Source organism: Jaculus jaculus, chromosome 1 (assembly GCF_020740685.1).
Source record: "Jaculus jaculus isolate mJacJac1 chromosome 1, mJacJac1.mat.Y.cur, whole genome shotgun sequence".
Taxonomy (NCBI): Eukaryota; Metazoa; Chordata; class Mammalia; order Rodentia; family Dipodidae; genus Jaculus; species Jaculus jaculus.
Genome location: NC_059102.1, coordinates 155,525,181 through 155,549,032, shown reverse-complemented (window position 1 = coordinate 155,549,032; position 23,852 = coordinate 155,525,181). Strand labels below are relative to the sequence as shown.

Genomic DNA, 23,852 nt, shown 5'->3' with positions numbered 1-23,852 from the left:
CCCCTTTTTCCCCCCACATGTGAGCAAAATGTTATTTCTACCAGAATGCATGAGAGCTCCCAATAAACCAGTAAGAAAGGCACATTATCCTATCTCGGCTAAGGGCCACAACAGACATTTCACAAAATAAGAAAAACAGACATGGCCAATGTTTATGGAAAGAAATGCAGCTGCAACAGCACCTATCCAACTGGCCAATGTCTTAAATGTGTGAACAAGGACATGAATCAAACCAAGCACCCACGCATAGCTGGTGAGTGTTTACTTTGGAACTAGTATTTGGAAAAGAGCTTGGTGACCCCCAGTGAAGGAGGATAAATTCACACATAGGTGACTTGGAAGTCCTCCTCAGAGTTTCTCACAAAGATTTCTGAGATGGGAATGGAAAGATGGCTAAGCAATTAAGGAACTTGCCTGCAAAGCCTAAGGACCCAGGTTCAACTCCCCAGAACTCATGTAGTAAGTCAGATGCACATGGTGGCTCATGTGTCTGGAATTCATTTTCAGTGGCTGGGGGTGGGGGGCTGGTGAACCCATTCTCTTTTTCTCTCCTTCTCTCAAACAAACAAATAAATAAATAACTGGATTTCTGGAGATGTCCTTGAGATCTTTTTCCAGTGTTTCTATGCAAAGCCACTGGCTTTCTTTTATCTGTCCTAGTATCTTTAGCAAGCCATTTCTGTGTGCCACCTTACAGGCTTTTCTTTTCTTTTTGCTCTTCTGTGACCAGTCTAAGAATGTTCCAAATCTTTCTGCTATGGTTCTCTTTGCTCCTGAGCCTGTCAGTCTGAGAGAAAGCACTCCCCAATACTCATGCCAGAGCCTAAATGCTATATCATCTTGAAATTTCTTTTAGCAATACTAGTTCATTATTCTTCAGTTCAGCCTCCCTCAAAACCTCAGAGCATGGACCGAACACACTCAAGTTCTTTACTGCAGTGGGTGACCTATCTAAACCTACCAGAGGCTCCGTCTCTGAACATCATGGTTGGGTTGAATTTGCATCTCCTTAATCAGTGTAATAAAAATTAAATGTCAATACTGGACATTTAACATTAAATTTCAACTTTAGCCAAACAAAGCACCGTGTATAATTTTTTTTCTTTTTTTTTTTTGCTAAAGAACTAACTTTAAGCCAGTGGCAGAAGGTCACGTGAAGGTACCATGGGATTCACTGGGGGTCACCATTCACACTCTTTTGCTTTTCTTTCTTTCATTTTTGATTTTTCAAGGTAGGGTCTCACTTTAGCTCAGGCTGACCTAGAATTCACTATGTAGTCTCAGGGTGGCCTTGAACTCACAGTGATTCTCCTACCTCTGCCTCTCAAGTGCCAGGGTTAAAGGCATGCACCATCACGCCCAGCTCACCATTCATGCTTTTACTTAGAAAAGACAACCTTGTGGGATGGTGTCTTGCTTATTAAGCATCATTTAGGATTACAGCTGGGAAATGCCACCACAGGATTGGATGGTGTCCTATAGCCTGTGACACCCATAGCCAATAAATGATACTGGTTCCCCAAACCAGAATTCCTGACTTGCAAGCCTTAGGGGTGGGCATGGAGCAACATTTCTTTTTTCTTTTTTCTTTTTGTTTTGATTTTTGAGGTAGGGTCTCACTCTAGCCCAGGCTGACCTGGAATTTACTATGTAGTCTCAGGGTGGCCTTGAACTCATGGTGATCCTCCTACCTCTGCCTCCCGAGTACTGAGATTAAAGGCGTGCACCACCAAGACCAGTTTATGGGGCAGCATTTCTTATGCTGATAGCTAAAAGTCATTACTGAGGAATTCTTTTTGCATAGTTGTGTTTGGTGTGTGTGTGTGTGTGTGTGTGTGTGTATGCATTTGTGTGGATGCCAGAGGTCAATGTTAGGTGTCTTCCTTGATGGCTGTCCACTTTTTATTTACTGAGGCAAGGTCTCTCACCCAAACCCAGGGCAAATTCTAGTAGTTTCATTAGCCAGCTCGCCCCAGGGTTCCCTGTGTCCACCTCCTGAGCACTGGGATTACAGGCAGGTCACCACATCCATCTCGCACTTACATGGCTGCTGGGGATCTGAACTCTCGCCCTCATGCTTCCGTGGCAAGAGCCTTATCTACTGATACGTTCCCAGCCCAATCACAGACGTTTTGCCTCTTGTCATCATAGGTCTTCCTCTCCTGTGCTGTGGACCTTAGTAGCCCATAAGAGGGTGCTGTGGTCAGAGCACAAAGTAACAGTCTTACAGAGCTGGAAGGTGTGGGTGGCACCTGCCCGCTTTGGGCTTCACCACTGGGTTGAAGGGCCTTCGGAGCCCTAATGCTGTTCTAACCCAGAGCAACGAGGATGCTGCCGCTCAGGGGTCTGTCAGGTACTTGCTTGTTGCTGGAACAAAATACCAGACCAGAAGCAACTTAAGTAAGGAAAGGGTTCCTTTTGGTCTACAGTTCCAGGGAGATACATTGCACCATAGTGGAGAAGTCATAGCAGGCCGGCTCACCACATTACAGCCAGAGTCTAGAAGCCAAGGTTGATGAAGAAGAGGGGCCAGGCTATAAAACCTCAATGCCCACCCCTAATGACCCACTTCCTCTCGCAAGGCTCCACTTTCCAAAGCACTGGGAGGGATCAAGTGTCAGACGCATGAACGTATCGGACATTTCACATTCAAACCACAATGGTGTGGGTAGGTTCAAAGGGTCCAAGCTCTCTCCTCACTCCATTATACTGGTTACACAAGCTGGTAGAAGGATGTGACAAGGTCATCGTGAACTCGTGTCCCTCAGGAACGAAGGGCTAGAAACTAGAATGGGCTATGGGCTATGGAGGAGGAGGCCAAGGCTTGGTGGCCAGCTGCAGACATGAGCACTCTCACCACGGCATCTGATGGGATTTCTCTCTAGGCTGTGTTGTATAAATTTTATAAAGTCCATCTCATAAGACCCAGTTGCTGAAGACTCCACATGCCTGGGCTGCAAGGTCACTGAGAAAGCAAACTGGGGCTGAGATGAAAACCTTCTCCTGGTAGACCAGCTGATAGAAAGCTAAAGAAAAAGGCTGCACTGGTACTGAAAACTTAACCAAAAGCCTATGGTGGGGGAGGTCATGAACATTAGGGGTGTCATGCCTATTCTTGTCTTGCTAAATGCATATATTATGCTCACCAAACTACCCTGTAAGCACTTTACTTGATGGTTATACCCATATATTAATGCTACTCTCACTTTTGGTTAGAGAAGCTTCTCTTTTCAGATGGTGGTGACCACTGGGATGAGCCAAAAAGCACCATAGTTCTGAGAAGATGTGATGGAGTAATGTTTAACACTAAAACATCTCTATCCCATCTTCCAAGGCTCAGGGCCCATTGCAGAAGAGGTAGCAGAAAGACTGTAAGAGCCAAAGGAAGTGTAGGACTGCTTACAATGCAATAGACCAGATATATATTGGCATTGATATCCATGACCTCACAGTGTCTAGCACTATCTTCACAAGACCCTCATAATAGGAGGAAAAGATGATGTCATCAAAATAATGAAGAGAGGGAGGGGATATGATGGAGGGTAGATCTGTGAAGGGGAAAGTGGGGGAGGGGAGGGAATTTTCATTGCTTATTTTCTATAAGAATAGAAGCTGTCAATAAAAAGAAAAAAAAAGACCTGGCGTGGTGGTACATACCTTTAATCCCAGCACTTGGGAGGCAGAGGTAGGTGGATTGCTGTGAGTTCGAGGCCACTGTGAGACTACATAGTGAATTCCAGGTCAGCCTGGGCTAGAGTGAGACCCTACCTTGAAAAACAAAACAAAGGAAAAAAAATGGCAATAGTTCTAATAAAAGAACTTTAATGTTCTAAAAAAATCCATCTCACTTTCCTTTTCTTTCCCTTCTTTTCACCACTGATGTGTTTTGAATGGGATGTGTCTCTCTCTACCTCCTTCCGTCTATCTGTTTTTAATTCTCTTCCCTCCTTCCCTCCCTTCTTTCAGTTTCGCTTTTTGGAGACATGGTCTCCTGCCTTTGCCTCCTGACTCCTGAATGCTGAGATAACAGACATGTGCCACCATAACTAGCATATGTTTTATTTTCTTTTTTCTTTCTTTTTTATTTTTTTGAGGTAGCCAGGCTGACCTGGAATTCACTATGTAGTCTGAGGGTGGCCTTGAAGTCTTGGTGATCCTCCTACCACTACCTCCTAAGTGCTGGGATTAAAGGTATGCGCCATTATGCCTGGCATATGCTTTATTTTCTTTTTGTTGCATACATGTATGGTGTGTGTGCATGCAGTCCATGTGTGTGTGTGGGTGCATGTGTGTGGAGGTCAGAGGTTGATGTTGGGTCTCCTCTTCAATCACTTGCTTATTTATTTATTTATTTTGGTCTTTCTGAGGTAAGGTCTCACTCTAGTTCAGGCTGACCTGGAATTCACTATGTAGTCTCAGGGTGGCCTTGAACTCACAGCAATTCTCCTGAGTGCTGGGATTAAAGGGTGTATGTGACTCAGCAATATAATAATGGGTCTTTATCATTTATTACCTGCTACTATATAGCATTTTTTTTTAATACTGAGACATTTTAAATTAGATGAAGTCTCCTCAGGAATTTCCAAATTGAAACATAGGTTCCTTAGGCTCATGTAGGCTCAGGATATAAACCTGTCACAAATCTACGGAAGGTTCCTGAAGCTTAGAAGTTTGACAAGGCCCCTCCCTCCACAAGGTTCTATAAGGAGTAAGAACCATGCATATAACCCCAGCACTTGGGAGGCTGAGGTAGGAGCATCACTGTGAGTTCAAGGCCAGCCTGGTCTACAGAATGCATTCCAGGTCAGCTGCAGCGAGAGTGAGAACTTACCTCAAAAAAAAAGGGGGGGGGGGAGTAAAAATTACTCAAGAAAAGAGACTCTCCAACCAAATTACTGCCAGCAAGGTGTACAGTGAGTTCTAGGGATGAAGCTTCCATGAGTCATCAGCTTTGCTGGGGTGACCCGCTGGTTCATGCAGCCACCTTTGGGTTATCTTGCTCCTGTAAATGACCCCAATAAACTCACTGGTTTCCAAGTTGGACATGGGTAGAATAGTGACTTTGGTCTATTGTCTGTGCCCTATCTGAGAGTGAATAGACACTTGTTTGCACCGCCCCAGGTAAAGTCAGTGCAGAAGCTACCCGTTGTAAGATGGTTCTGAACTAGGGAACTTCTCCTTGGTGGGTTTTGATGGGAGGCAAGGCTACTCACCTCTGTCAAAGTTCTTGTGTTGGCAGCAGTGCATTGGGCTGCAGGCTAGGTTGGCCTGATGGGTGGTATTGCCTTGGGACTTGGCAGTTTGAAGGAATTAAATTGTGCAAGCATCCAGCAACACAAAAGGTGATGATTCACCATAGAGGTGGCTTGACTGTCCAATGAAGGAGCTGTGGGAGGCACAATATTTAAGTTCTGCCTGCCCAATGTTCTGTGGTAGCTCCTCAGCATGTGACTGTGAAGCCCCTGTGACTGTGGCAAGATTCCTCTGTAAGAAGTTCTGGCCTACATTGCAATGTGTATGAGCCAGAAGGACGCTGTGCTGTGTGAGGTGAACCAGTTACACAGGGAGCACTCACAGGAGGTCCATATAATCACATGGTTCACGGGGACAGAAAGTGACATGGAGTGTCAGGGCTGGGGAGACAGTGTTTAATGGGGGACATGCTGCACTTGGGAAGATGGAAAATTCTCAAGGCAGAGGGTGGCAATGACCACACAACAGTATGGATATTAGTGCTGCTGAGCTGGTCATTTAAATGTAGTGCAGATGGTCAATTTCATGTAACATGCATTCTACCACCCTTTAGAAGAATTCTCCTTCAGGCAGGGAGATTGCCACCAGGCCCTTAAAGCAGACAGCATTTCCAGTCAGTAGAATTGAGAATTGGAAACATGAGGGAGACTAAATTGGTACCAATATTGGAGTTGTTGCCAACTAACTATGTGGCTTTGGCCTTTTGGAGCTGATGTTCAAGGGGAAAGTGGAAGGATTTGAAACCTTGGCCTAGGAGATGCCTTGCAGTGCTGTAAGTACAGCTTGATGGACTGTTCTGGTCAGAGTTGAAAGACCTGAATGCAGTAAGAACTATGGACTGTGAGGTATGGCTTGTAAAGGTGAGAAAGACTTTTCCTGGACTGGGATAGAAGCAGTTTGTGTGAGAGGCTTGCTTTTTTGCCTGTGTCCTGAGAACTTGTGCAGGGTTGCCTTGTGTAGAAACAGACTGATGTGAGCACAGGCATATGGCACAGAAAGAAATGTTTGGGCTGAAACTTCCCCTTGAGTCTGTAAGCCAAAATAAACCCTTTTGTTCCCAAAAGCTACTCTTGGTCAGGTGATTTATGCCAGCAATGTGAACCTGACTGCAACAGAGACTCAGTCTGCTCCATTGGAGAAGGAGACACAGGAGGAGGAACGGGAACTTCACAGTACAAAAAGCAACTTCAGCCAGTAGCCAGCAAGGAAGGAGGAGTCACAGGCCTACAACTGCAAGAAAATGGATTCTTCCCATTGCCAAGGTGTACCCAGGAGCAAGTCTGCATCTACTTATTTGCAAGAGGAGGTGACAAAGCATGGATGCCCTGGCCTTTCTTGATGCTATGAGCTCCAGATGCACCATGGTACTTTGTACATTTGGCTGTATGTGGGTACTAGGGAACTTGGGCAGGTAAGCTTTGTAAGCAAGTGCCTTTAGCCACTGAGACATCTCCCCAGCCTGAGTCTTGCTTTAAAATATATATGTATACACACACACATACATACATACATACGTACATACATACATATCATGTGCGTCTTTGTGAGTGCAGATGCACATGTGCCACGGTGCATGTGCAGAGGTTAGGAGACAGCCCGGGGTGTCACTTTGCATCTTTCACCTTGTTTTGAGGCAGGGTCTCTCGTCTGTCAGTGTGTATATTCCGTCCTAGCTTACTTGTGGGATTCCCTGGTCTCCCTCCCATCTTGCTATTGGTTATGCTGGGATTATGTGTATGCGTCTGATTTTATATGAGTGCTGGGGATCCAAACTCAGCTCATCATGCTTGTGTGGCATTTTACCCCCTAAGCTATCTCCATGAGTCCCCTTCTTACTTTTGACCTCATGAGACACTGGAGAATCTATCTGCCCAGCCCATGTGGACTCTGACCTAGTGAGTGGCGTCTTATCCAGGCTGTTTGACACATCCGCCCAAACTCATGTGCTGAAGGCCTGGTCCCAGGTGCCATGTTCAGACTTTTGGGCTTATGAGAAGTGATTAGATCATAAGGGCTATGGCTTAATCAATCAAATAACCCACTAAAATGGCTTCATAATTTAATGGATTTGAAGGAAGCTAGGAGGTGGGACCTACTTGAAAGAAGTAGGCCTCTGGGACATGCCTTTGAGATGGGGTACCCCTGGTCCATGGTTCTTCTCTCTGTTTCCTTGCTACTATGTGGTTGCTAGCTTTGCTCCACACCATAGACTTCCTATTGTTTCCTCTACCATGTGCACAAAAGCAGTGGAACCAGATGACTGTGGACTGAAATCTTTGAAACCACAAGCCAAAGTCAACCTTTCCTCATTTATGTTGCTTGCCTCAGGGCTTTGGTTACGGTGATGAAACCAAACGCAGCTACCGGGCTTGTGCCTCATGTTACACAGCGCAGAAAGTGAGCATGGCTGCATGCATAGGCGGTAGGCACAGGACCAGGGGTCCTGCCTGCCCAGTACTGACCTCCAGTCCTTACACATCCTGGCCTGCTCTACCTGTTCACCTGGTGTTAGGGTTTGAATCGGAAGTGTCTCTCCCACAGGGTTGTGTTGTGAACCTGCAGCCCCAGCCTGTGGCACTGTTTTCAGAAGGCTGTGGAGCCAACCATTAGGAGGTGAAGCCTGGCTGGCAGAAGTGAGTCACCAGGGGGGCGGGCTTTTGAAAGTTATGCCCTATCTGGCTGTTTTCTGCTGTTATAAGACTTTTCCCCGGGGAGACAAGAACAAACAGCTACTCACCCCAGATGGGGCCATAGACCAAAGAAGTGATGCCATTCAAGCAGACTTCACTGGTGAACCGATGAATTTATTGGGGTTACATACAGAGCATGGCTGAGAGGTTACTTACAGGAGTGTGGGGAGCTCAGACAGCTGCATCACTGCACAGTCTCGCTCACTCATGAGTGACAACCTCAGGACAACTGTATCGCTCAGTGTCACTTTCAGTTCGCCTTCCACTTTCTGTATACGCCAGCATCTCCCAAGACCACACTGCAGTTGTGGGACAGGAGGGAGCAATGGCTGGACTCCCAGGTGAGGGTCCTGGGACCCTCCTACCCCTCCTTCTACAGCTCCGTGACCATTATCAAAGACATACAGCCATTACTGCATTGGTCCGATCATTTTGTTGCCACGATTACAGAGCCAAAGTCATCTCGGTTCCATCTTGGCAGATGGTCATGTCAGGCCTGGAGGAAACTGGTTTGTCCCAAACCTAACTCGCACCTTGTGAACATTCCTTCTGCCAGACACCTCTGCCCACTTCTCACCAAGATGGACTGAAATTCCTCTGAAACTGTGAGCCACAATGCACCTCTCCTCCCTGAAGTTCTTCCTTTCATACGTCTGACCGCAACAACGTCAGAGTGGAGTCTGGTAGAGTCTTCTCTCCTTTCCCTGCCCCACCACAAACTTTGTCTCCTCCCATGAGAACTGCATGAAGACTTGGGGACGGTGTCTTCATCTCTGTGGGCCGGTGGCCAGCTGCCCAGGAGTGGAGCACAGAGCCAGCGCTAGAGCCACTGAGAGTCATCCAAGCACCCAGCTGAATGGTCAGCGAAAGTCTCTGCTTCACAGGGACACTGAGGTCCGTGAGGTGCGGACTCACAGTGGGTACGTCTGAAGAGGCTGGGCTCCTGGGGCTGACAGTCCCTGGTTCTAAGAAGCACAGGGGATGGTAGAAATCTATTGTAGAATGTTCTAGAGGGGACTGTGAAGTTGCTATAGAATGTTCTATGGGGCACTGGGCGTTCATACCAGAATTCTCAAGAGGAGGGGTAAGGCTGTTTCAGAATGTTCTAGAGAGGGTATTGCAAGTATAGCCCAAAACACTCTGGAGGGAATGGGGAGGCTATTGTCAGAACACAGAGGAGCCAGGCATGAGGCTCGGATGGCCCGGGCAGAGTGTGTAGGTAGGTGGGTTGACCTGGCCAATAAGGCCCTACACACTGTGGGAGCAGAAAGAGGGTTCCTGACTGCTGAGTCTGGGTTCACTCTACCCCAAGGCCAGCAATCCTGGCCTCTATGTGGGGGCCTGGAATCCCCCATATCGCCATGCCCATGTTGGTGTTAGTTATGTGGCCAGGTCTCAGCAGGGACCTAGAAACAGAGTGGAGAGCATGCTGGTCTGTCCCCACCCCTCCCCTGCTCCAAGAGCTTAGGGCAGACAGTCAGACCTGCCTGCCTGAGCAGACAGCCCCTTAGTGGGGGCACAGATGCCCTGGGTTCCTGTGGGGCTGTAGGACCCTTCGGGGAAAGGTAGTGCAGGTGCTTGGGGCTTACCTTGGAGTCAAGGCATATCTGCCTTTTCTGTCCAAACCGCAGCGAGAGAGGATGGCAAACCAGAGGAAGGCGCTAAGCATCATGGAATACACCTGGAGTGGGGCCAGAGAGAGGCCCAGGTGAGAGCAGCATGCCAAACAGCCCAGTAGGTAGGGCCTCACCACCTCCTGGAGGAAGTTTCTAGACTTTGCATTGAGAAGGCACTGAGAAGTGGAAGACGTGAGGTTGACCCTCACCCCCAGGTCACTCTCCTGGCACAGTAGCTGGCCTCTTCCTGTTCCCTGAGCCCTAAGGACCCCGGTAACATCAAGAGCATTGTCCCAACCCGTGGCTGTAAGCTGGGGATGCCTGCCTTGCCTTCTATCTTGAGAGAGGGGCCAGGAAGATGGGGTGGCGTGCAGGGAATGAGGGTGTGGCTACCGTGAGGGCCAAGCCCGCGCTGGTCAGGGTGGAGGCAATGCTTCCCTGTGTCCTCAGAAAAGTCCCGATGCTCTGCAGGCAGTCCTAGGCAGGGGTGACATGCATGGCGCCCGGCCTGACTGGCCCTCCCTGGCCAGTATGCCCAGGCCCACTCCCCCCCCCTGGCAGCCTCTGAAGCACCCAGGAGCTGCAGAGCCCGCTCAGTCAGTACCAGGGCCCCGGGCAGTGCAGGGAAGCACCTCCCCAGGCAGAATCATTCAATGTTCTGGGAAAGAGGTGTCGAGAACCATGAAACTAGGGGGACAAAGAGCTGGTCTTTGTGGGGGCAGAGTGTCCATGACCCTGGGGGACCGGACATCCTTCTGCATGCCAGCTGTATGGGGCCACTGTGTGTCCTCAGATAGCCTGAGGCTGCCGGATAATGGTGGGAAAGCTGCTGGAGAGTGTGGGGGGGGAGGGAGGAATCACTCTCACTGGGGACCTGGCATCCACACAGGTTCTTTCCAATTACAAGGAGATGATGGCTCATCTCTGAACCACTCAGACAGTGACGTTTGGGTTGGGAGGAGATATTGGCATGTTGGGGGAAGCTGAGGAAGGGAGGGCTACATGTGGAGCCTTACAGGGTGCCGCCTTCACCCTTGGGCAGAAAGTGGTCCTCCTGGTCCTGCCAGTCTGTGCTGGACCCTGCTCCACCCCCACTCCAGAGGCTTTTGCAGTCACTGTAGCCACCATGGGTAGAGGAGGCAGGGGCCCGGCCCATTTTGCAGTTGGGACATGGGGACCATCCTTGGGTAGATGGGCCTTCCTGACTCTTAGATGCTCCTCAGCAGGCTAGCTCCCTGCCCTGCTGGGCCATGAGCCATTCCCCACCCTCCTATTTCTTGGAGAGTGGCCAGACAACTCTCCCAGTGAGCTAGGGTGGGCTTGCTTCCAGGAGAGCAGCGGGAAGGGAGGAGGCTAGGCAGGGACAGAGGGCCCCCGAGGGGAGGGTGAGTCCAGGCCTCTGGAGGAAGGGACATGCCTTTCCCTCCCCTTAGCTCTTCCTGCTACTTCTGGGGCCCTCAGGACCACTGTCGCCCCCCACCCCCGTTCCCTAGATATCTAACCACTGTGATCCATGGAGCCTTGGCTATGAGATTCTAGGGACTTTCAAGGGGAGGATGGGGGTGTCTTCGCTGGCATAGCGAAGCCCCAAGCTGGGAGCCACACGGAGGAAGGAACGGGCAGTACATGTGCCCTACAGCCACTTTGCGGAAGAGACTTGAGCCTAGAGCTGAGCTGGCTATTCCATGGGCTTCGCTCAGCCTTCCCTCCCTGTGACCAACCCCCTTCGCATGGGTGCTATCCCGGGTATCCAGGGCAGTCCCAAGAAGGTAGGAGGCCAACAGGGATGGAGGGGGGTGTCTCTGACTCACGTGGAATCCAGAGTGTGCACAGCCCTGGGTGTCTCATCTGGCCTGAGTGCTGAAGCCCTCTTTCCCCTCCTCTTCCTCACCTCTCTCATGGCCTCCTCCCCCTGACACAGGTTGGCCTCTAGGCTCCCAAGAAGTCCAAGAGGAGATTTCTTCCCACAGCACAGAAACTACGAGGCAGAATAAGATGTGTGAGGTAGGCAGGACTAAATGGGGAAACCAAGGCACCACAGCACAAATGACATAGGTGGTTTTGCAAAACTCAGCCCACTGTAGACCAGGGAACGTCAGAGCTATTTAATCTTCAGTGTCTTGGAATTCTCAATTGATTTTTCATCTGCCCTTTTATTTTGTATGGGCCCACACATTCAAGAGTCAGTCCATTTGGAGGCTCGACTCCCAATGGGACAGCCATGGTTCTAGGACCCCAACTCAGAGCCTAGCCCAGATGGCTGATTCCGGGGACATCGGGTACCCACTGGCTGTATCACAAGCGTGGCTGACCATCCCACCATGAGCCAGGCTTGCAAAAGGTCATGCTCTTAGCTCACCGTGTCCTGGATGGCTGTCAGGTCCCACTGCCAGGATCTCAATGGATTCCTCACCGCCTGGTCGTACACCAGGTCGTAGGTGTCCAACACAGCATCTTCCACCTGTACTGAGAGCACATGGGCGGTCCAGGTCCTTCTCCTCCAGGGACCCCTCCCCCATGCCCATCCTGTGGCTCCTGTGTTGCTGGGGGGAAGGGGACTGGGAGGGTCCTAGGGGTTGAAGGAGCAGGGCTTTGCAGTCCACCCCCAGTCCACCCTCCACTTGGGGTCAGTTCCCGGTAGAAGATGCAAAGGAAGGAGGGGGCCTGGTGGTGGTGGTTGGTCTGACCTTACCTTCACTCCACACCCAACATGCCAGGTTGCTGCTTTTGTGCCCCCTGCCCCAGCCCTGCTTCCCTGCCTCTGCATTCCCCATCTACCAAGATGCTCACCCTTGGATGAGTATGTTTTCAGAGACAAACTGGAATTGTGTCTCCTCCAGCCAGGCATCCTGGACTGCACCCAGGGCAGGTCCTGTGATAAGGCTTTCGGACTCCCATCCTATCTCATGGGTTTCCCTGAAGGGCTAGGGGAACCTGGAGTCCCAGAGCCCTTCTCTGGCCTCATGCCCGCTCTCCTTAAAAGAAGGGTGTCCCTCTCTCCAACCTCACCACAGCCATCATTGGCAATGTGAAGGTTTCGTGGGCAGGCAGGGAGTGGAGGTTCCTAGCCAGCCCTGCTGGAGCCTGACACCTCTATAGAAGCCAGGAAGATTGCCAAATGCTGCTGCTGGCACTGATTAAAACCTCTCCACTGATGCCACAAAAGCCAGACATCTTGTGAGTCATCCTCAGCTCAGTCAGCCACAGCCCTTCTCCAGCCCCAGGGAAGGCACCAAGCTGGCTTCAGTCGCTGGCAGCCCTAGGCCAGAGGCTGGGACCCTTTCCTGGGCTCAGCTTCCTTGAGTTCTATGAGACCCACTGCAGCCTTGTGGAAGCAGATCCTGGGAGTCACACTAGGGCTTCTGAGACTGGGTGGGTGGGGGCAGTACCCCTCCCCAACTCAAATGGCTTTGTTTCCTCTGCCAGCCTTGCCACTGCCCGGGGAGGTACCCAGTGCCCCTTTACCCACTGTTCTTATCTGTTCCAGGACAATAGGGATGACGTCAACTCCGGGGCACCGCACAGCTCAGCTCAGCTCAGCTTGGCTCAGCCCAGCATCTCACAGCCCTCTATGACCAGGACACAAAGTCCTGCTCCAGACCCCACAGACTAACCCAGCACTTATCTCTGCCCCTAGGGGGGATCAGGCTGGACTTCCCCCACAGGGCCTCACTCCTATCAAGTGCATCACCATCTGCCCCTGCTATGGGGTTCAAGCAGGCTCTCTAAGATACGGGTCTGCATTTCTCATGGGAATAGGGCAGATTGGCCAGCAGCTTTCCTGCCAGGTGCCAGGTGCCAAGCCTCACCATCAGTACTTTGGGAGTCCCCCAATTGAGGATTCGGGGCAGGGACGATGCGGGCTCAGGGGCTGCAAACTCTTTTTCACCTGACTGTTTAGATTCTTGCAGACTGAAGCGTGGGGTCTAGGGTGTCTTTCTGGACTGCTTCCCTGGACTAGGGCATTGGGACACCCATGCTCAGGGTGCCGTAGGTGGGCTCTATGGATAGATCCTCCTATGTGGAGCTCAGGCGGCCTTTGGTCCACCACTGGGCCCCGAGCAGCTTGAGGCTGCTTAGGATGGACCTGTTCTGGGCTTAGTCTCGACATGAATTATTAAAGGGAATGGAGTGATCCATTTTCCCCTGACGCAGGCTCCTCTGGGAAGAGCAGGAGAGTTGTGGCGAAGTGGCTCTCGGGCCATGCTGAGGGCATAATTAATAGCTGTAGCACTCACTCTGTATTCATTCCACATTGCCACTCTTGCCAGCCTTGGGCAGCTGCCAAGGCCCAGCGTCCTAGGAAGTGGCAGCTGGGGAACCCTGTGAATTGGGTCTTCCAAGAGGGTGGGAGGCAATAGTATTCTCATCCCAGGCGAGGGTCTGTGTCCACTATGACAGCTACTGTCCAATGTCTTCCCATTGTGTTTCCTTGTTTCAGGCTGAATTGCAAGTGGGGGTTCCTGAGAGGGATCGTTGTCCCTTAAGTACAATAGGGATGACGTCAACTCTAGGTTTAGACTCAACTCTGCTTGGCTCTGCCCAAAAGAGGTGCAAGAAAAATGGGGTGAGCGAGTCCATGGCTTCCCAGGACAGGTGGCTTTCACCCTCTAGCCTTTTCCACCCGCAGGGCTGGGGGCAGTTGGGATGACCAAGTTCTAGGTTGGAACCTGTTTGTTCCTGAATGGCAAGAAGGGCACTGAATGGGAGGCTGTGTGACTTTCCTATGTGGGCTGTACTTGGTACCAAACATCATCTCACCCCAGCCCAGGGCAGTCCCAAATTCAGCTTGCACTCCAGAAGACCCATCCAAGGCACAAGAAAGGGGGGGTGAGAAATGTACAGAGGAATCTAGAACTCCACCTCTGTTCTCCACTATGAAGCAGCCCCTCTGGCAAGGATTTCCACTCTCCTTTCACAAATGAGGAAACTGAGGCCCAGGAACAGTCTAAGGGTGCTTTGCTGACTTTGACTTTAAGCACAAGGTTCCTCTACCCAAGCCACCTCTATGCCCACCACCCAGCTATGCATATATGTGCCACTCTGGAAGTCAGAGCTCTCAGGAGTGGAGAGGGGCCACCAAGCCAGACACTGGGAGGAAACCACAGACCATCTGGGGTCAGGAAAGGACCTGGAAGCTGCCTCTATAGCCAATCTATATGTGGGATAGAATGAGCCAAGGGTCTGGGATGGGTTCTTTTCCTTCCTAGAGAGCAATTCCAGCAAGGCTCTGGCCTCTGTTCCCCTGCAGACTTCTAGCTCTCGGCTCCAAGTGTAAGCAGATCTTTAGGGGCAGGGTTGGGCTACCGCTCGGCTGGATCAGCCCCCAATGCCTGGCAGCTGTCTTGACTTAGAGTACCCTCACTAAGACCCATACCTCCAGCTGGCCAGACCACCTCTCAGCGAAGAGGAAACACAATGTCAAAAGATTGGCCTGGCTCAACCAGGGCAGACTGCAGGACATACATTCCCCCCACCACAGCTACTGGGGGCTTAACCTCCTTCCAGATCTTTCCAGAGTGGACAAAATAGCATTTAATTCTGCAGGCTTGGGGTAGGGGTGGGTCCTCTGGGGACCCCCTTGGGCAGGGAAGAAGGAAGGTGCAGCAAGTGTGGACAAAGAGCCTGGAAGTCCTGCCCACCCTGGCAGTGCTAAGGTGACCAAACAGCAGGAAAGCACAGGCTGTCGGGAGAATGGGCACAGCCTGCCCCAATTACTCTGTGCCACATGGTCATTGGTGTGCTGAGGGCGAGGTGCCTGGGAAACAGGACATGGAGGATGCTGGGATATGAAGAGGTCCTCTGGTTACCAGCCGGGCTGCGCTTGGTGTGGCCACCTTCTGGCCCTGACACTTCCAAACTTCCTGCCCCTGGACCTCATCTGGACTGGGCTCTCAGAGGGGGCCACCAATGTCCTGTCCAGACCCTCCTCTTTTCCAACCTGCTGTCCTCTCAGCAGCCCCTGCACCCAGATCCTGCCTTTGGGAACTCTCAGAGCCAGACCCGCCCCTACGTAGTCAGTGCCTACGACTGAAGTGTGGCCGTCCTGTGAGTAAGGCTAGGCACCCTGTTCCCAGTCCTCCAGGCTCACTCGCCACCCCACCCCCAAACTGTATTATCTGTTTTTCAGGTCAGAGCCATGATCACAGTGCATCTCCTAGAACATTCTACACTTCTAGTCACTCTCTGAAGCCAAACAAGGGGCATCTGCTTCTGGGACAGAACATGGGCTGAGGGGCTGCAGGGAGAAGTAGCCGGGGAAGAGCTGGGCTTCCTTTTCCCGACCTGGGAGGCTGCTACCCTGGCCCAGGAGAGTAACTCTGTCCAGCCCCCTCTCTGCCCTACCCTGGCCTAGGCGTAGGCTCTCCTTGCCCTCTGGATTCTCTGCAAATCCTGGTCCCCCACCTACGTGTCTGTCTCTTGGGGGGCCTTCGGCTCTACTAGCCAAGTGTGGCTGGCTCTGAATCTCCCTGGCCCTCCAGCCTCTGCTACACCCGGGAGACCCTTGCTGACGGCCGCACTCACCTGGGTGGGGTTGCGGAATCTCCAGAAGGCCACCTGTACCAGGACACAGAAGGCCAGGGCAAAACACAGGAAGCCCTGGGGGCAGAAAGGTTGGGTCACTGCACAGCGGCAGGTGTGGGAGCGCAGGGTACCAGCTGGGCAGTTCCCCCAGTAGGGCTGGGCAGAGGTGCTAGTTTGAGCCCTTGTTGCCCACTGGCTGAGGGGAGACGGGAATTCTCCCCGGTTTGGCTCAGGAGGGCCTGTGAACTATAGTACCACCACGCTCTTGCCCCAGTGATGACAGGCTAGTTTAGACCCAGGATGGTGGACACCCCTGCTCACTGGAGCTGCTCTGAGGACACCAATCCCCTTGGAGGCCAGGCAGAGACTCCCAAGCACCTGAAATTCTGGGAGTAACAACTTCCTTCCTGAAGTCAGGAGATGGCTGACCCAGTGCAAGGAAGATTTTGTGGGCTCTTTGGTTGTTTTGTTTCTGAAACATGTCTCCAAAGACGACACAACCCATACAGCCTGACTCACCCAAGACCACAGCCCACAACCCCAGGCACAAGGGTGACACACCAGAGGCTGTGGCCTCCCTTCCTTCAGGGTGACCTTCCTGTCCTATCTTCACACTGTTGCATGGGCCCCTGAGGCCCAGGCCAGCCTGCCCCAACCCTTTCTGTCAGTGTTAAAGAAGGACTTCTTGGCACCGTGGTGCTGAGAAGAAGTGACAGAGGAGTGCTCAGCACTGCAGTATCTCTATCACACCTTCCAAGGTTCAGGGCCCATTGAGGAAGAGGTTGTGGAAAGAATGTAAGAGCCAAAGGAAGGGCAGGACTCCTTACAACGTGTGCTCTTCCAGACACAAAATGGCCTGGACATCCATGACCTCACAGTGCCTGACACTACCTACACAAGACCATCAAAATAGGAGGAAAAGATCATGACATCAAAATAAAAGAGAGACTGATTGAGAGGAGGAGGGGATATGATGGAGAGTGGAGTTTCAAAGGGAAAAGTGGGGGGGGGTTGGGGAGGGAATTACCATGTGATATTATCTACAATCATGCAGTTGTCAATTGAAAAATTAATTAAATTTTAAAAAGCAAAAAAAAAAAATTAAATAAAAGAGGGACTCTGAGAACCTGCTTACAGAAGCTGATGGGTATTACAGCCTCCTCCCCTGAAAATGCATGCCGCTTCTGTGGAGAGTTTCAAAGAGTCATTCTAGACTAAGAGCCCCCTGCCCCGATCATCCCCTTTTGGTGACCACCAATCTGGCTTTCTTCTGAGCCTCCAAGTCGTCCCCTGAGCTATCAAGCCCAGTACTGTCCCCACAGGCCCAGCGAGTGCAAAGAGGCCCTGGTGTGACCATCTAGCTCTTGTCTAGTGGTCCCCTGGCCCCAAGCCTGGTGGGCAAGGGTTCTGCGGGGCCGCGGAGTCTCCTCTCTTTGTGCTCTCACTCCTGCCTGCCCTAGAACCTGCAGAGCTGTCTGGGAATTGGTGCTGGGGCTGCCTGACCCTCTGTCATTGCCTTTGCCCTCTCTGCTCCTCTTCTTCTCCCCCTTTCCTTCCTCTTCCTCCCCCCTTCCTCCTTTCCCTCCTCCTCTTCCCCCTTTCCCTTGCTCCTCCTCCTCCCTCTCCCTCCTCCTCCGTCTTCCTCTACGTCCCTCTTCTCCCTCCTCCTCCCTGTCCCTAGTTGGCCGAGGGCCACCTTCCCCATCTGGAAGCCATTCCTCAGGACTGCTTCCCCAGCCGAGGCTGTGATCCAGCTCAAGAGACCAGCACTTTCCAGAAACCATCTTATTTTTCAGGAGAGAAAGAGCATCATCCCTCCCCACTTCTGTCCCGCCCTCCTTACCCCCCTCCCTCCCCTTCTCTCTGCAGAAAGGTCTCTCCCAGGAAGTGGGGGGGGGGGGTCCCACCGAGGCCTCAAGGCTTCCACAGGTGTTGGTGTGAGGGGCCAGGCCTAAGGGGCCATTTTCTCTCCCAGCTCATTGAAAATAAATAAATAAATAAATACACACACGCATAAACAACTTGAATCTGCTTCCTTGAGCAGCGGTCTGGTCTCAGCTGGCTCAGGCTTTCCTGCGCAAGGCTACAGGAGGCGGGGCAGGAAGAAGCGGGGAGGGGGGCAGCCAGCCAGGGCAGTTCCACTCCTTGCTCCCCGCCTTCCCCAGCCTCCTTCGTGCATACAGCCGGCTAGCTACAACATACTGGCATTCCCATGGGCATGGTGAACAGGGCAGACTAAGGCCAGCAGGGAAGATGCAGGAATAAACGCAACAGTTTCTCACAGGCGCGTGAACATGCCTCTCAGCAGGGTGGTGTCCAGGGGGACCCTCAGTTGGGCCTGCCCTTCATGATCAGGGCCCAGGGTGCTAGGGCTTAAAAGGGTGTTCAGAGCCCACACTGGGTCTGGAGTGACCTGGGGACCACAGCTCTCTACCACTCAGCAGTCACTTGGGCCCTGAGACTGGCTGGGGATATGGAATTGAGCCTTGGGAAGCCTGGGTGGGCCCCTCAAGACTTTGCCCATCAGCCTCTGTACTATAGCCTCCAAGCCGTCTCCACAGCGCCCCCTGGTGGCTGATGCTGGCGCCCCAGCACGGACCTCTCAAGAGGCCTTTGACAAAACTCTGCCTAGCCTGCCCTCTGCCAATCCTGTTTTCCCTCCAGTTCTGCAGGCAGATCACAGGTTCTCTGCGAGCGAGCGAGCACAGTCTGCCAGTCCTATTTCCGCCTCACTTGGGGCCTCCCTCTGAGCCCCAACACCAGACTACACAGGTCAGCACTGTCCCTCCCCTGCTCCCGTGTCTCAGAGCAAGAATCACCTAGATCGTGCTTTGTCCCCCACCAAAGCCCACCCTGTCCTGGCTGTCCCCTGCAACAGCACTAAGAGGAGACTGTCCTTGGAGACTGAGGGTCATCAGGAGCATGTGCTCAACGGGAGGCTGGCCTGGGTTGGTTCTTGGTAAGCTCCTAGAAAGTCTAACCTCACAGCCCATCCCGGAAGCAAACCCCCCCACACTGACCCACACAGGCTTCTGAGGGTCTCTGAACTCCTGAACCACTCATGGGCATTCGTGGGGAGGCCTACTTGCAGGGGGAGAGGGATAATAAAAAAAGGGGACCTCAGGAGTGGAGGTTGGCAAGTAGAGTCTGGATTTCCCACCGATGACTGGTAGAGACGAAAAGGGGCCACATGGAGAGACAGACATGGGGTGGGTGGAACCCGGGGCTGGGGGACCTCTCTAGGGAATGGGAAGGGGCATGTGGAACTGTGAGGAGGGATCCCAGGGTGGAGGACTTGGCATAGGGACTCCTTCCCTGGCATGCCTGGGCTCCTAATGAGAAGTGGAGTCCATCTAACCGATCTCCAGAGCTCTCTGAGTAACAGAATAAGACCTTCTCAGGGCCTCTGAGGATGGCCCCTAGGCCTAGGAGGGCCAGTTCTGCCCGTCAGGACACCTGTTAGGACCGTTACTGCATGTGAGGAAGACAGGGTGGAGTAGAATCCTGCGAAAGGTTCTGGCTGGTCCTGATGGAGGGTGCTGACTAACCCATGTGGAGGGTCCTGATTGGGCCAAGTAGAGGTTCTGACTGTCCCAGGTGGAGAGTCCCAGCTGGCCCAGGTCAGAGGTCCTGATTGGTCCAGGATCTCAGTGGCCCACATGTCTCAGACCCTCTGCTTCTGTCTGGATTCTTCTGTGGAGGATCAAACCGCTCCCTGGGCTCATCCTGTCCCCTAGATCCAGTCCCTGTGTGAGGCCTGGAGTCATCTGGTGGCGCAAATAACTCACCCCAGCCATGAGGCCCTGGGCTTCTCTCACAGTGGCTGTGGCGCTCAGCGCAGCACCCAGGCTCAGCAAGCCTGCCAGGCTGATCCCTACGTAGAAGGCTGTGGGAAGAGAGAGGAGGAGAGTGAGGGGGCTGGCATGGGGATCTAGGCATGGAGGTTCTATTTAAAATCCACTTCTGGGGCTGGAGAGATGGCTTAGCGGTTAAGCGCTTGCCTGTGAAGCCTAAGGGCCCTGGTTCGAGGCTGGATTCCCCAGGACCCACGTTAGCCAGATGCACAAGGGGGCGCACACGTCTGGAGTTCGTTTGCAGTGGCTGGAGGCCCTGGTGCGCCCATTCTCTCTTTCTCTCTGCCTGTTTCTCTCTCTGTGTGTCTGTCTCTCTCAGATGAATAAATAAAAATTTTAAAAAATAAAATAAAATAAAATCCACTTTTGGGGTCAGAGGATTGGAGAGAGTCTGAAAGGGCCATGGCTCTGGTCTGACACTCCCCCTGGTTAATAGTCTCCCTCTCCCCAAGGCTCTGAGGAAAGGAGGGAGAGGTGGGAGCAAGCTGGGGAGCCGTCCTCCCCCACCCATTCCTCATCCTGCCCTCTCTGCCTCAGTGACTATCTGTAAGCCACATCCCCATGCTCCAGTGACAAGTGGCCGTGTGGGGCTGTGACCTTATCAGTCCAGGCCCAGGCTTCAGGCTTCCTGCCTCAGGAAGCTGAGTCTTGAGAGGCACAGGGGCATTGGGGGTTGGGCTGCCAAACCCCCATTCGTGGGACTCAGTTTCCCCCACCTTTGCCCACTGGGTGGCCACCTCCCTGGGGAGGGGGAGTCCTTGCATCCTTCCAGAGCCATCCTCTCACTCAGGAGGTCTTCGCTCTCATGGAAGGGGGCCACCCTGGCAGACTTTGTCCTGGTGTGGCATTCTCTGTCCTCTGAACATAGCACTCATTGTTGAGTCCCATGGGCCCTCTGAGCCCAGGTCCCAGGGGCTGCCTTCGCCTCAACAGCACAGACCTTGGGCCCGACCCTGCCCGTGTACCCCTCTAGGGCGGGAGACCCAGCTGTTGTTCAGACCATTTCTGCTCAGTTCAGCCAGCATGCCGGGGTATCCCTACTCTGCCCCTGACCCCTAGTTCCTACCCAAAGCTAGCGCCCCTGGAAGCCTTAGAGCTAGAGAGCTGTGCCAGCTCCTCCCACTGCCTTCGCCCCTCAGCTCCCACACCCCACGCCGGCCCTGGTCTCACTTACCCCAACGGCGCATGGCTTCATACTGGTTCCTTTCCAAGGACACATGGCCAATGACAGCAAAATGGTCCCCGAAGTGAATGAAAGTCACCATGGTGGCCACCGAGAGGCCTAGCAGCTGGGGGGGGGGGTAAGCTTAGAGCATCCGAGCCGGGCACAGCCGCGGAGCCCCTCCCCACCTGCAAAATGCAGAGCCTGGGTTTCTGGGTTTCCCAACCTGGCCCCTTCCAGCTTCCTGAGCCCATGGGAGACAGGCCAGCTACCGGGAGTTCTACGTGTGTGCATGTGTGCTGGGTCTCAGGGAGGCCTTGCTGCAGACACCCCAGCATACGCACACACGTTGACAAATACACAGTATGTACATTTGTTGCTCATTTCCTCCAAGGACCCAGAACCTCAGATCAAACTGTCTGCAGAGTCCCAGTAGCCCCCAGTCCTCCCCAGCACATGAGAGGTGGGAAGAAACAGGAGACCATCCTCCTCTAACAGCTCCTCCACCCCAGGTCACCATCTCCCACAAGCCCAGGCCAACCCAGGTTTCTCTAGGTCCTTTACTGCCCTCAGAAGGACAGCCACTGCCTCCAGGGCATTGTGTCCAAATGCCCACCGTCCTCCAGGCCACCTTTGGAGGCCACTAGGGGCCCCAGAGCTAGACTGCAGGACACATTGAGGTAATAAGGCTGGGTGTGTGTAGGAAAGGGTGACCACAGTGTTGGAGGACTGGGCATGGTCTGCCACTCCCACCCCTGCCCACTTGCCTGCCCTACACTTCCTGTCCCACCTGCCAGTTACCAAGACAAAGAAGCCTGTGACCAGCATCTGGCATTTGGCAATCTTGACTCGGCTCCAGTGCTCCATGGTGCTCCTCTCTCTTCTCTGCTCTTCCCTCCTCTCCTCTCCTCTCCTCTTCTCTTTTTGCCCTTCCCCTCCCCCCTCTACCCTTCTGTGGTTTCCCACTGGGTGGGGGCCTCAGACCGCAGCTGACCAAGGAGGTAGGCTGTGTCCTTCTATCTGTCAACAGCTGCGCTGCTAGGTGCCCTGCAGAAGAGCAGGCAGGAAGGGGAGGGGCAGCTTTGCACACTGCTACCCAAGCCTGGCTTCACATCTAGCACTTGCCCACCCGTGGGTGGGGCCTGAGCTGTACCTGCTGCAGCCACAGTTTATCACTGGGAAGCTCAGGCAGTCTTGCAACAGGTTTTAGGCCAGTCTGGGTTCCATAGCTAGGCCTTGTCTTAATAGTAAATGAACAACGGAGCTGGGGAGATGGTTTAGTTGGTAAAGCACCTGTTGACTTGTTGAGGCACAAGGGTGAGGACCTGAATTTGGATTCCCAGCACCCACATAAAGCTGGGGACAGCGGTATACACCTGTCATCCCAGGACTAGGGCGTTGGAGTCAGGAGGATCCGTGGGGCTTGTTGGGTAGCCAGTCTAGACAAATTGACGAGCTCTAGGTACAGTGAGAGATCCTCTCTCGAAAAATAAGGTGGGGGCTGGAGAGATGACTTAGCACTTAAGGTGCTTGCCTGCAAAGGCTAATGATCTATGTTCAATTTCCCAGGACCCACATAGAGCCAGATGCACAAAGTGGCACATGCATCTGGAATTGGTTTGCAGCAGCTGCCGGCCTTAGTGTGCCCATGCCCTCTGTCTGTATCTCTCTCTGCTTGTAAATAAATACAATTTAAAAAATAATAAGGTGGATGGGCTGGAGAGATGGCTTAGCGGTTAAGCACTTGCCTGTGAAGCCTAAGGACCCCGGTTTGAGGCTTGGTTCCCCAGGACCCAGATTAGCCAGATGCACAAGGGGGCGCACGCGTCTGGAGTTCGTTTGCAGTGGCTGGAGGCCCCGGCGCGCCCATTCTCTCTCTCTCTCTCTCTATCTGCCTCTTTCTCTCTCTGTCTCACTCTCAAATAAATAAATAAGAATAACAAAAAAATAATAATAAGGTGGAGATAGGCTGCGTGTGGTGGTGCACGCCTTGAATCCCAGAACTTGGGAGGCACAGATGGGGGACTGCTGTGAGTCTGAGGCCAGCCTGAGACTACAGAGTGAATTCCAGGTTACCCTGGGCTACTTCAAAACTCCAAAACCAAAACCAAAACAAAATGGCACAGAGTGATTGAGGAAGCTCATGAGGTCAACCTCTCTCCTCTACACGTACGCGTGTGTGTGTGTGTGTGTGCACCTCTGCACACGTATGTGTGCCACCAGACATATGAACACAAATGCATGCAAGCGTGCATACCACACAAACATGGAAAAACACGAACGAACGAACGCCCCCGAGAAACACAACTCAAAACTCTCTTGCCGGGCGTGGTGGCGCACGCCCTTAAGCACTGGGGAGGCAGAGGTCGGAGGACTGCTATGAGTTCGAGGCCACCCTGAGACTACAGAGTGAATTCCAGGTCAGCCTGAGCTGGAATGAGACGTTGCCTTGAAAAAACAACAACGAAAAGTAACTCTCTTTGTCAATCATATTTGATTTTTTGTTTGTTTGTTTTTAGAGGTAGGATCTCGCTCTAGCCCAGGCTGACCTGGAATTCACTGTGTAGTCTCAGGCTGGCCTCGAATTCACAGTGATCCTCCTACCTCTGCCTCCTGAGTGCGGGGATTAAAGGCATGTGCCACAACCCTGGCATTGTCAATCATATTTTGAGAGGAGAATGTGAATGGGTACATGGGGAACCGAGAGAGCCACTTGGGGGCCACATAGGAGGCTGGTGTCTCATTCATACTC

General features: G+C 52.6%; 1 protein-coding gene across 1 annotated transcript; it reads right to left on the bottom strand.

Annotated features, from left to right (window-relative positions):
- Window positions 1–8,036: 8,036 nt before the first annotated feature.
- Window positions 8,037–21,967, bottom strand: Tspan32 (tetraspanin 32). Its single transcript, XM_045141849.1, has 9 exons — window positions 21,902–21,967; window positions 21,113–21,227; window positions 19,873–19,970; window positions 16,085–16,159; window positions 11,919–12,020; window positions 11,451–11,537; window positions 9,953–10,036; window positions 9,533–9,624; window positions 8,037–8,908 (listed from the first exon to the last, which is right to left on the bottom strand). The coding sequence occupies exons 1-9, from the start codon at window positions 21,965–21,967 to the stop codon at window positions 8,764–8,766; spliced, it is 864 nt and encodes a 287-aa protein (XP_044997784.1). The 3' UTR covers window positions 8,037–8,763.
- Between the last annotated feature and the right edge of the window lie 1,885 nt (window positions 21,968–23,852).